This window comes from Callithrix jacchus, chromosome 1 (assembly GCF_049354715.1).
Source record: "Callithrix jacchus isolate 240 chromosome 1, calJac240_pri, whole genome shotgun sequence".
Classification (NCBI taxonomy): domain Eukaryota; kingdom Metazoa; phylum Chordata; class Mammalia; order Primates; family Cebidae; genus Callithrix; species Callithrix jacchus.
In genome coordinates, this window is record NC_133502.1 from 121,978,610 (window position 1) to 121,990,619 (window position 12,010).

Genomic DNA, 12,010 nt, shown 5'->3' on the forward strand with positions numbered 1-12,010 from the left:
CTTGGGTGGGGGAAGAGCCCTCTCCTGCTCTGCTCATGCCTAACTACCTGTTAACAACCTTGCAAATATTAAGCCAACCACCGAAAGACCATAAAATTCCATTTACATTAAATGTCCAGATTAGTTAAATCTAGAGAGACAGAAAGTAGTTTCTTGGTTGGCTAGGGCTGGAGGAGTTGGGAAGAAACTCCAAACAAGTTTCTTCTTTGGAGTGGTAAAAATGCTCTCAAATAGTGGTGATGGTTACCCAAGTCTGTGACTATACTAAAAATCATTGAACACAAATGGGTTAATTATATGGCATGTGATTACAGGGTAATAAATTTCCGGGGCTGCTTCTGCATGTCCTGCCATGTCCTTTTGGGCCTCTGAGAAATGGAGAGAGCTCCATCTGAAGCCAGACTGACTTGAGTTACGATCCTGCTTCTCTTTTCCTCGCAGGTAACTGCTTCCTCAACAGCAACACGGGGTGATGCTCCTTACCTGGAAAGGTTGTTGTAATTTCTAAAAACATACATCAGGGTTAATCATGTGTAGTGTGTGATACACGACGCTCTGAAACACTACACACACACACACACACACACACGCACGCACGCAGACGAATATGGGGCCTGGTCGTGTCCCTGGTCCCGGCCCTCGCCCTCCTTGTTTCTTAGGCTCTAGAGCAAGCAGGCAGCAGAGCAGCCCTTGAACCCTGGAGTCAAGAAAAAGCCCCGCACCCCTTGGTCCGAGAGCAGCAAGGAGCGGGGCCTAAGCGCCCGGAGAGGCCGCCCTACCAGGCAGAGGGAGTTGCTACGTAACAGCGGGGACCAGAAACCCAGCCCCACCCGCTGCGGTGAACCAAGAGTCGCAACGGTTCCCGCACTGCCCGGGTGGAAGAACAATGCAGCGCCCAGCCCGCAGAGCCTTGCGGTGCCGCGCCCTGGGGCGGACCTGCCTGTGGCCTGCCGGGAAATGTAGTGTCTGAAGCCCCGCCCGCGCCGCCCCGCCAGTCGCCGGCCGGGCGCCCAGTGCAACTACAAGTTCCATCACGCTCCGCGAGGCCTTGATCGCCAGGCTTTTGCAGGGAAGGGAGTGGGAAGAACATGGCTGAAGGCAGTCAGGGTGGCCCAGCGTGTAACCTGGTGGGTGGCCGGCAGGACCCAGTTTCCGGCACTGACGGCTGCAACTTTCCAGAGTATGAGCTTCCCGAGCTAAGTACGCGCGCTTTCCATGTGGGTGCCTTTGGGGAGCTGTGGCGGGGCCGTCTGCGTGGTGCCGGGGACTTGTCGCTAAAGGAGCCGCCGGCATCCGTGCTGCCAGCGAGTCAGGGGAGCGCTGACGCCGACCGGGAGGATGCCGCGGTGGCCCGGGATCTGAACTGCAGTTTGGAGGCGGCGGCTGAGCTGAGGACGGTGTGCGGGTGAGTGCAGAACAGAGGGGCTCTTGCAGCATGGGATCAAACGGGTTGCAGCCTTGCTTCTGCCCTCCTCTGGGGCTCATCCCTGAGAGGGCCTGTGGTTTAGACCTGGGCTAGAAATATCGCCCTTTCAAAGCTTTCAACCCGCTGGAGCCTCTCTGGAACACCAGGAGAAGTACCGAGAACCGAATGCACAGTTTCTGCGAGTTGGAGCAAAGGGACAAGACAGCTGCATCGAAGACTAGTTTTTCTATTTGCTTATTCTAAAAGTGCTTGTTAATAAAGAAAAGCTATCAGGGTAACAGCGACGTGTACCTGCCGTTGACAGACACTTTGACAATGGAGGAACCTGAGTAATGGTGAAGTTGCGGGAGACTTCATCAGAGGAGTATTAAAATCTCTACTAACTGGTTTCTTTTGGGGACCTTCCGGGTATTCTGTTACTGAAATTTTTCCAAAAAGTGCCTTATTTGGGGATGAAAATAAAAAATAATTTTAATGACCTCTTTCTCCATTTAACAGTATTGGCTGCCTTTATCGGCCTTTTCATTGTAAAATACAACCACAGAAATCATTGTCTTGAGTTCTGGCCTCTGAGCCGCCTGCTGGATTTTATATGGCTTCGTAATTCAGTAATGTATTTAGAAAAACAGCCCTAACTCGTTGTGAAGAAGATCCAGAGCCGACCTTAAAATACTGCTTTTCCTTTTTTGTTTTAGCTTGGATAAACTGAAATGCCTTGAGGACGGTGAGGATCCAGAAGTCATTCCAGAGAATACTGACCTGGTGACTTTGGGGTATGGAGGACTTGGTTTTTAATGTTCTATTTATTTAAACATTTTTTTCAACATTATGTTTTGAAAAGTTGAAAGTACCATACTGATTGTTATCTGTATACCTATACCTTAAATTCAGCTATTGTTAACATTTGACCATGTTTACTTTAGCTGTGTGTATGGGATGCCTGCTGTTTTTTCCTTTTGCTATCCCATTCAGTGAGTTAGACATGGTAATTTACCCTTAAATACATCAGCAGATAGCTCCTAAAGGTACCACTCTCCTACATAATTATTGTGGTATTATACCTAAGAAAATTATCAAGAAATCCGTAATCTGTAATCAGTTCATATTCAAACTTGTGTTTATTTTTGAATATTTTTGAATGTGTGTTTACAGAGGTAGAGTTAGTCTACTTAGATCTGGTGGGAAGCAAGCTAAATACTGATAGTGTATCTCAAACTATTTGTGGTGAAGGACAGTTTTAGTTTAAAAAATATTTAAATCTGACAGATTTTTACTTTGATAAAATATTATAAAAAAGAATTACGAGAAAATGGAATTTAAAAAGACAAACACAATATAAGTTCAAGTTTTTAATTATCAAATTTAACAGAGGTAAAATAGCAATTTTACTGTTAACTGGTAATGGAAGCTTCTAAGGGCTTCCTTTTATTTTCTGTGCAGATTGGATAACAAAAAGGTCACAGATCAATTCTGGTCTGCCTACCACTCATCGAGAGCCACTGCTGTATGATAATACCATAGAGAAGTTGTGCATGTAATAGTGAAATTTATAATTTCCAATTTACAGTCCACTTATTTCATACCACCTCAGCCGTGTTCTGTCATTCTTGATCCTACCCTATTATCCCCCTCAAATATTCAGTCAGTCATTTCAACTCTACTTGGGTTTTCTTTTATAATAACTGCCAAGTCTGTTCCCCTGGTTCCTACTGCTAACTTTTACAGCAGCAATGCCTGGAGCACTATGCAAGGTTCCTAATTGTCTCTGCTAAATACAGTCATTTCTCCCACTGATTTATCCATCACGCTATTTGCCTGAGCATACCATTTTGCTTAAAATAGTCTATGGCCTTACATCTCCTGTATGGAAAAATTTCAAACTCCTTAGTTGGATATTTGAAGCCTTCCACATATATCCCATATCTGTCTTTCCAGATTTATTTTCAACCACTTTCTCTTTTGGATGGCTCAAGATGCATGTGGCCTCTTTCCCATCTGAAACATACCACTTCTTTATTTTATTTTATATTTTCTATTTTATTTTTCAAGACAGAGTCTTACTCTGTTGCCCAGACTGGAGTGCAGTGTGTGATCTCTGCTCACTGCAACCTCCACCTCCTGGGTTCAAGGGATTCTCCTGCCTCAGCCTCCCGAGTAGCTGGGATTACAGGGATTACAGGCACCCGCCACCATGGCCAGCTAGCTTTTTTGCATTTTTAGTAAAAATGGGTTTCACCATGTTGGTCAGGCTCGTTTCAAACTCCTGAGCTCAAATGATCTGCCCTCCTCGGCCTCCCAAAGTGGGAGGATTACAGGCATGAGCTACCACGCCCAGCACATACCACTTCTTCCCTGCGCCCCCCCAAGAAAGAGTCTCACGCTCTCTCCCAAACTGGAGTGCAGTGGCATGATACTGGCTCACTGCAACCTCTGTCTCCTGGATTGGAGCAATTCTCCTGCCTCAGCCTCCCAAGTAGCTGGAATTACAGGTGTGCACCACCATGCCCAGCTAAATTTTGTATTTTTAGTAGAGATGGGGTTTCAACATTTTGACCAGGCTGATGTTGAACTCCTGACCTCTGATGATCCACGAGGCTCGACCTCCCAGAGTGCTGGGATTACAGGCGTGAACCACCACGCCCAGCCAAGAAACATGCATTTATACTGCCTTGAATGCTAACATTTTTAAAGTCCTTGAAGGCAGGTTGAGAGTCCAAACTCCCATCTATGTATTGTCCTCAGGCCTACTATACTACCTTGTTCCAATTGGTTCTCTGTAACTATTGTTGATTAGTTGTATTTGTCTAAAAAGCAAATCTGGTTGTGTTACTCTCTGTGTTACTCTCTTGCCTCAAACCTTTTGATGTCCCTTAGGCTAAAGTCCTGAGTCTGTAGTGGCTCACAAAGGCCTCTATGGGATGGACCCTTGCTGGCCTTGCTGGTTTTTTTTTTTTGAAATGCAGTTGCGCTCTTGTTGCCCAGGCTGGAGGGTAATGGTGCAATCTCAGCTCACTGCAACCTCTGCCTCTTAGGTTCAAGCGATTTTCCTGCGTCATCCTCCCTAGTAGCTGGGATTACAGGCATGACCCTCCACGCCTGGCTAATTTTGTATTTTTAGTAGAGATGGGGTTTCTCCATATTGGTCAGGCTGGTCTGGGACTCCTGACCTCAGGTGATCTGCCTGCCTTGGCCTCCCAAAATGTTGGGATGACAGGCGTGAGCCACTGCTCCTGGCCCAGACACACTGCACTATGTTTCAGTTCCCGGAATGTGCTTTCTCACTACAGGCGTTTGCCCGGAACAGTCATTCTTCCTTATCCCTTGGCCCTGCTGACTTCTTCTTATCCTGCAAGTCTTAGCTAAAGGACTAAGGACTCCATTTAGGTTCCCTTATACGCTCATGTAGTTCCCTGTTGAAATGCTTATCACATCTGTAATATATGTGTCTTATTTTCTGTCTTCTAGCCTACACTTGAAAGTTCCTTGATTTTCAGTAGCCTTGAAAAAAAAAAAAGTTCCATAGTTATATCTGCCATACTCACTGCTATATTACCAGTTCCTAGAACTGAGTGCATAGTAGGGAGCCAACAAATATTTGTAGAATGAGTGGAATAAATAAACTTTCAGAAGACTCAGGAAGTGATTTTTAGAGATAGACTGAAAAAAGAACATTGATAATCATAATAAAGCAGACTCTAAATAATAACTTTAATTTATAATAATTTTGTTAAGCCATGTTAAATAGTAATTTTAAGACTATTTGAACATTGCTTCCTCTGATTGCTAGGTCAACTAGATCTCTTTGGTTATCTTCTAGTCCTCCGAACAGGATTTGTAGGCAGAATTATATATAATTTAATGTAAATCAGTACAGTATTCTTCAACTGGGGTTATTTTGGTATATTGTGAAGCTGGTTTATTTGATACATGACTGATGTTAACCTTAATGGTCCTGAAAAAAAAAAGTTAGACTTGTGGCAAAATCCTAAATCTGTACTCTATGCTTTATCTGCCTCTGAACATTCCTTCTCCTCACTAATAACTTAACATTATTATATTGTAAAAACAAAACCTGAGTACACCATTTCTTTATTATGACATAAAATAAATTTCTGGTACTTTTTTTTCCCCTACATCTAATGAAGGAACTCATTTTTTGCATATAAGGGACAAAAGATAGTTGGTAGATACTGATTCTTCTTTGATACATGTTGCTCTCTTAATCTATAGCAAGCTGCATAGCTTCAGCAGTTTTGAAATTTTTTGACATCTTAGTTGGAAGGTCTTAATACCTAGGAATAGGAGAGAGAATTGTTACTACATGGGTGCTGCTAAAACTTACTTGTCATTCCAAAAGCTGCAGCAACAATACTTTTTTTTTTTTGAGACAGTCTCTTTCACTCTTGTCACCCAGGCTGGAATGCTGTGGCTTATCTCTGCTCACTGCAACTTCCATCTCCTGGGTTCAAGCAATCCTTCCACCTCAGCCTCCTGAGTAGCTGGGATTACTGGCATGTGCCACCAATGCCTGGCTAATTTTTTATCTTTTTAGTAGAGATGGGGTTCACCATTTTGACCAGGATGGTCTGGAATTCCTGACCTCAAATGATCTCCCCACCTCGCCCCAAAGGGCTGGTATTGCAGGCCTGAGCCACTGTGCCCAGTTCTTCACCAGCATTACTTTTAATACAATAGAAATTTTAGATTTGCTCATCTCCCTCACTTTTGTGACCAAGAAAGCACTGTTGACAGGTCCAAGATATACTGTTTAAAGGCTAAAAAAGGGAACTTTTAGAGTCTTGCAAAAAAAAAAAGAGCCACGATATTGGAGGACTCATAACTCTTATCCACCACCAAACCAACCACAAATGATTTTTTTAAAAAACTCAAACACGGCGGGTCACTTGAGGTGGGTCACCAGGATTTCAAGACCAGCCTTACCAGTATGGTGAAACTCCATCTCTACTGAAAATACAAAAATTAGCTGGGCATGGTGGTGTGTGCCTGGAGTCCAAGCTACTCCAGAGGCTGAGTCAGGAGAATTGCTTGAACGAACCCTAAAGGCAGAGGTTGCATGCAGTTAGCCAACATGGTGACTGCACTCCAGCCTGGGTGACAGAGTGAGACTCCAAAAAAAAACTCAAATAACTCTCATATATCTGAGGTTGACTGCAGTGACGAAAAGAGCACCATTAAACTGGGAATCTTGTGAACTATCACAATGTCCCAAGTGTTACAAAAATGAGCAAGAGGAAATAAAATCTAAAGAGAAACTTATTGCAGATAATCAGGAAATAACTGATTTATACAAATCAACTTTGCAGACTACCTCCTTCCACCCAGAAAACAACCAGGAAACAGAAGAAAGCCTGTAAGTCTACACTCCAAACAGAACTGAATTTACTCAAATAAGCATTTGAGGGTATAAGAATGTCTACCATGGCTTATAATTTTTAAAAACTATTAATAAGAATGGATGACTAAAGGAGAAATGAAAAAAGTTGATGAAACGTAGGAAAGGAATGGAAGAAAAAGACAGTTACCTCATTCATAAGTGAATAAATTATATGATACCCAAGGACAAATGGACTCAAATGAAAGTAGGAGGCAATGAAGAAAGGCATACAAAGAAGCAAGAGAATTGAAAATGACAAAGAAAAGAGTAAAATGAATCAGAAAGTGGGGAATGGTAGATAGGTAAAGACATAATATTCTTATTATCAGAGTCCCTGAAGAAGAAAAACAAAGAAATGGAACATAATTAATATTTAAAAACATAATCTAACAAAAGTTTCCAGAAATTGAAAAAAAAAAAATTAGAAAGCATTCACTAGGTACCTGTAAAAATTAACCCAGATTTACTGACTTTGAGATACATATTTGTAAAACTATTAGATTTCAGAGATAAAGATGAAATCATCAAGTCTTCCATGCAAAAAGAACACACAACTTACAAAGGCAAACTTACAGAAAGCATCAGATGTTGCAAAACTAATGTACAAAGCAAGGCAACATAGAGCAGTGTTTTTTTTTTTAAACTCATTGAAGATGTGAAGTAAGGATTTTATATCCAACTTAATTTCCTCAAATATCAAGGTTATAGAAAAAGAGTTTTCAACATACAAGAACTTGGGTAATTTCTGTACCCTCCAGCCATTTCTGAGGAATATATAAGAGAATGAGCTTTATCCAGCCAATTGATGACTGGGAAATTTTCAGCAAAAAGACTAAGGATGGAGAGGATGAGGTGTGAAGATTTGTGCAACTGTTGGATATTGTAACAAAATACAATATTGCAACTAAAACTATGTAAGGAGAAAAATTAATATGTGGGCAATAATAGATGGGTGGCTTTTGTTGTTGTTTTTTGAGATGAATGTCATTCTGTTTCCCAAGCTAGAGTGCAGTGGTGCTATCTTGGCTCACAGCAACCTACACCTCCCAGGTTCAAGCAATTCTCCTTCCTCAGCCTCCCAAGTAGCTGGGACTACAGGCACAAGCCACCATGCCCAGCTAATTGTTTTGTATTTTTTAGTGGAGACAGGGTTTCTCTATGTTGGCCAGCCTGGCCAGCATAGAGAACTCCTGACCTCGTGATCCGCCCCTCCTCAGCCTCCCAAAGTACTGTGATTACAGACGTGAGTCACTATCCCCAGCCAATAGGTGGGCTTTAAAGACTACTGCAGAGAAAAACCTGACACATCAGATAGTAAAGCGTTAATTAAGAAAATGAGTAACTATGGGATTTAATAGATATAAGCACAAAGGTAACCAATAGAACAATAATAGAAATACCAACTCCCCCTCAATTTCTAAAAAAATAAGTGGAAAAGAATACACATTTCATAATGAAAAAGAGCTAATACAACAAAATACATATAATTAGAAAATATTATAATAGAGTCGAGACCAAATGCATCAGTCTTATGCAACCTATTAAAAAAGGATTTTCAATTTGGCTTATAAAACAAAAATCTTGGGGAGACAAGCAATATATCTAAAATAAAGTGATTCAGAAAAGCTAAAAATAAAGGGTTAGACAAAAGTATTCCAGGTAAATGGAAACAGAAATTGAGCAGGAGTAGTGATGCTAATATCAGACAAATAGTATTCAAGCCCCAAAGCATTTTGATGAAGGATGTTTTTGTTTTCTTTTTTCTTTTTTTTTTATACCTGCCCCAACCAGGACGTTTTAATGTATATCTTATGAAGGTACGTATAAATAAAATTTGCTCCCTGCTAGTGGAAACTATATGACATGTTCACAAAAATTGATCATGTGTTAGGTCACAAAGGAAATATCAATGACATTCACAAAATAAAATATTACAAACAGGCTGGGTGCCGTGGCTTATGCCTGTACTCCTAACACTTTGGGAGGCCAAGATGGAAGGATTGCTTGAGTCCTGGAGTTTGAGAACATTATGGGCAAGATAGGGAGAACCTGCCTCTACAAAAAATAAAAACAATTAGCCAGCTGTGGTGGCACTCAGGGAGCTCAGCCAGCTACTCAGGGAGCAGAGGTGGAAGGATCACTTGAACCTGGGAGGCTGAGGCTGAAGTGAGCCATAATTTTACCACTGCACTCCAGCCTGGGCAACAGAGCAAGACCCTGTCTCTAAAACAAAAAGAAAACAAATTTCCAGCTCAGAAAATGAAAAAATAATAATGAAGTAAGTGAAAAGAAAATACTAGAAAGGAAATAATAAAGATAACAGAAATAAGTGAGGAAAAGAATAAGAAAACCATGGGTCTAATTAATTTTAAATCAAAATATTGGCTTTTTGAAACAATTGAAAAGTTAATTAACTTATAAAGCAAGGCAATAATAGAGCAGTAATTTAAAAGGAAATTCAAGGTGTGAATTAAGGATTTTATATCCAACTGAATAGTTGTAAAGCTAGCATTTTATTTTATTTTATTATTATTTTTTGAGAGGAGTCTCACTCTTGTCACCCAGGCTGGAGTGCAGTGGCCTGATTTTGGCTCACTGCAACCTCCACCTCCTGGGTTCAAGTGATTCTCCTGCCTCAACCTCCCGAGTAGCTGGGACTACAGGCATGGGCCACCACACCCAGCTAATTTTTTTTGTATTTTTAGTAGAGAAGGGGTTTTACCATGTTGGACAGGCTGGTCTCAGAGTCCTGACCTCAGGTGATCTGCTCACCTTGGCCTCCCAAAGTGCTGGGATTACAGGCGTGAGCCACCACGCCCAGCTTTACTTAGTAGAGGACCAATAAATGCATTTTCTACTAAGATCTGGAACAAGGCAAGCATGCCCACTATCTCCACTACTCTGCAACATAGTCTACAGGTATGAGCTATGCAGTCTGACGAGAGAAATTAATTAGAGGCATAAGAGTAGGCAAAGAAGAAAAACCCCCTCTATTTGCAGATAATATAATAGTTAACTTGATTAAGAAGAAATGGAAGTGATTTTTTTGAGATTGAAAAATTAAAACTATTGAAACAATTTTTTTTTTTTTTACGATTGAGACCAGTAAGTGGTACTTTTTTCAGGGACTGGCAAACTACATCCTGTGGGCTAGCTGGTTGTTTTCATGCATAATCACGCCCATTTATTCACATATTGTCTGTGGCTGCTTTTGTACTACATGGCAAGTTCAGTAGTTGTGTGAGAGGGGTCATATGACCCACAACCTAAAATATTTACTATTTGGAACGCCTTAAGGAGAAGTTAACCTGATCCCTGCTCTAAGCAAATAAATTTGAAAACCTGAATTACGTGGATAATTTCCTAGGGAAAAACAGATTGCTGAAATTAAGCCCATAAGAGTTAGAAAACATAGACAGTTTCTGTAGAAAAACAGAGAAAGTTATTTAAGGAACTGTCTCAAAAAGGCTACAAGTCCAGATGGTTTTACAGAATTTTACCAGACATTCGAAGACCAAATATTCTCAGTGCTTCGGGGCCTTAAAGGAAGAAAAACATCTTAATTATTTTTCTGAAACAAACATGACACTGATACTTTTTTTTTTTTTGAGATGGAATTTCGCTCTTGTTACCCAGGCTGGAGTGCAGTGGCGCGATTTCAGCTCACCATAACCTCCGCCTCATAGGTTCAGGCAATTCTCCTGCCTCAGCCTCCTGAGTAGCTGGGATTACAGGAACGCGCCACCATGCCCAGCTAATTTTTTGTATTTTTAGTAGAGTCGGGGTTTCACCATGTTGACCAGGATGGTCTCGATCTCTCCACCTCGTGATCCACCCGCCTCGGCCTCCCAAAGTGCTGGGATTACAGGCTTGAGCCACCATGCCCGGCGACATGGATACTTAATATAGAGAAAGAAAACTTGACATGGGGATCATTCAACACAGTATTACCACACAATCCAGCATCATATCAAGATGATACTCTACACCATTGTCAAGTGGGATTTAGTTCAGGAATGGAAAGTTGGTTCAGTATGAAGACGTGTTAATATCATACACCATGTTAATACATTTGACAAATTATTTTATTATTTCCAGAGATGCTGCAAAAGCCTTAACAAATTCAGCACCCATTTATGATAAAAATACTGAGGAAATAGAAATTGGAGGAATACTGTTCCAATGTGATAAAATACATATAGTTGTTAAGCTAGCATCTTATTTAATAAGGGAGCAATACATGCATTTTCTACTAAGATCTGAAAAAAAGCAAGCATGCCCACTATCTCCACTACTTTGCCACAGAGTCTACAGGTTTTAGCCATATGATTTAATGAGATAAATTAATTAGAGGCATAGGTGTAGGTAAAGAAGAAAAACTTCCTTTATTTGCAGATTATGTGATTAGAATACAAGGAAAAATACTCCATGTGAAAAATAACTCAAACAAAAAAAGAATTTAGTGAAACAGAATACAAAATTGATATATAGAACTCAATAGCCTTCAGATATATGGCAATAAACAATTAGATATAGAGAAAAATTCCTTTTAGGATAACCAAAAAGAAGGTTAAATACTTAGAAATAAATTTAACAATAAATGTATAAGACTTAGGAAAATTCCAAAACAATTCTGAAAGACTGAAAAAAACTTGAACAAACTGAAAGATATTTTCTGTTTTGGATAGGAAGACTAAACATTACAGTGATGTCAGTTCTTCCTAAATTAAATTATAAACATAGTGTAATCCCACTAAAGATACCAGAAGTGGCCAGACGTGGTGGCCAGCGCCTATAATCTCAGTACTTTGGGAAGACGAGGCGGGCAGATCACAAGATCCAGACCATCCTGGCTAACACAGTGAAACCCCATCTCTACTAAAAATACAAAAAAATTAGCTGGGCATGGTGGTGAACACCTGTAATCCCAGCTACTCGGGAGGCTGAGGCAGGAGAATCGCTTGAACCTAGGAGGTGGAGATTGAAGTGAGCTGAGATCAGGCCACTGTACTCTAGCCTGGCAACAGAGTGAGACTCTGCCTCAAAAAGAAAACCCAGAAATATCTGTTATTTTATGAAGTTAAACAAGTTGGTAATAGCATATAGCATTCATGTAGAAAACGCATACAAGATTAGGAAGTTTCTGGAGGGAGAAAGAAAGTCTTGAGGGATGCTGGGTGATGGTGGCT

The 12,010-nt window shown here is 40.9% G+C and overlaps 1 protein-coding gene across 3 annotated transcripts in view; it reads left to right on the forward strand.

Moving 5' to 3' along the window:
- Positions 1-1,075: 1,075 nt before the first annotated feature.
- The window catches only part of SNAPC3 (small nuclear RNA activating complex polypeptide 3), a 55,163-nt gene continuing 44,228 nt past the window's right edge, over positions 1,076-12,010 (forward strand). For all 3 annotated transcript variants that reach the window (XM_078369553.1, XM_054256312.2, XM_078369557.1), the window contains exons 1-2: positions 1,076-1,405; positions 2,122-2,199. In XM_078369553.1, the coding sequence (XP_078225679.1) occupies positions 1,089-1,405; positions 2,122-2,199 (395 nt within the window). In that variant the 5' untranslated portion in view covers positions 1,076-1,088. The remainder of the gene's footprint in view (positions 1,406-2,121; positions 2,200-12,010) is intronic.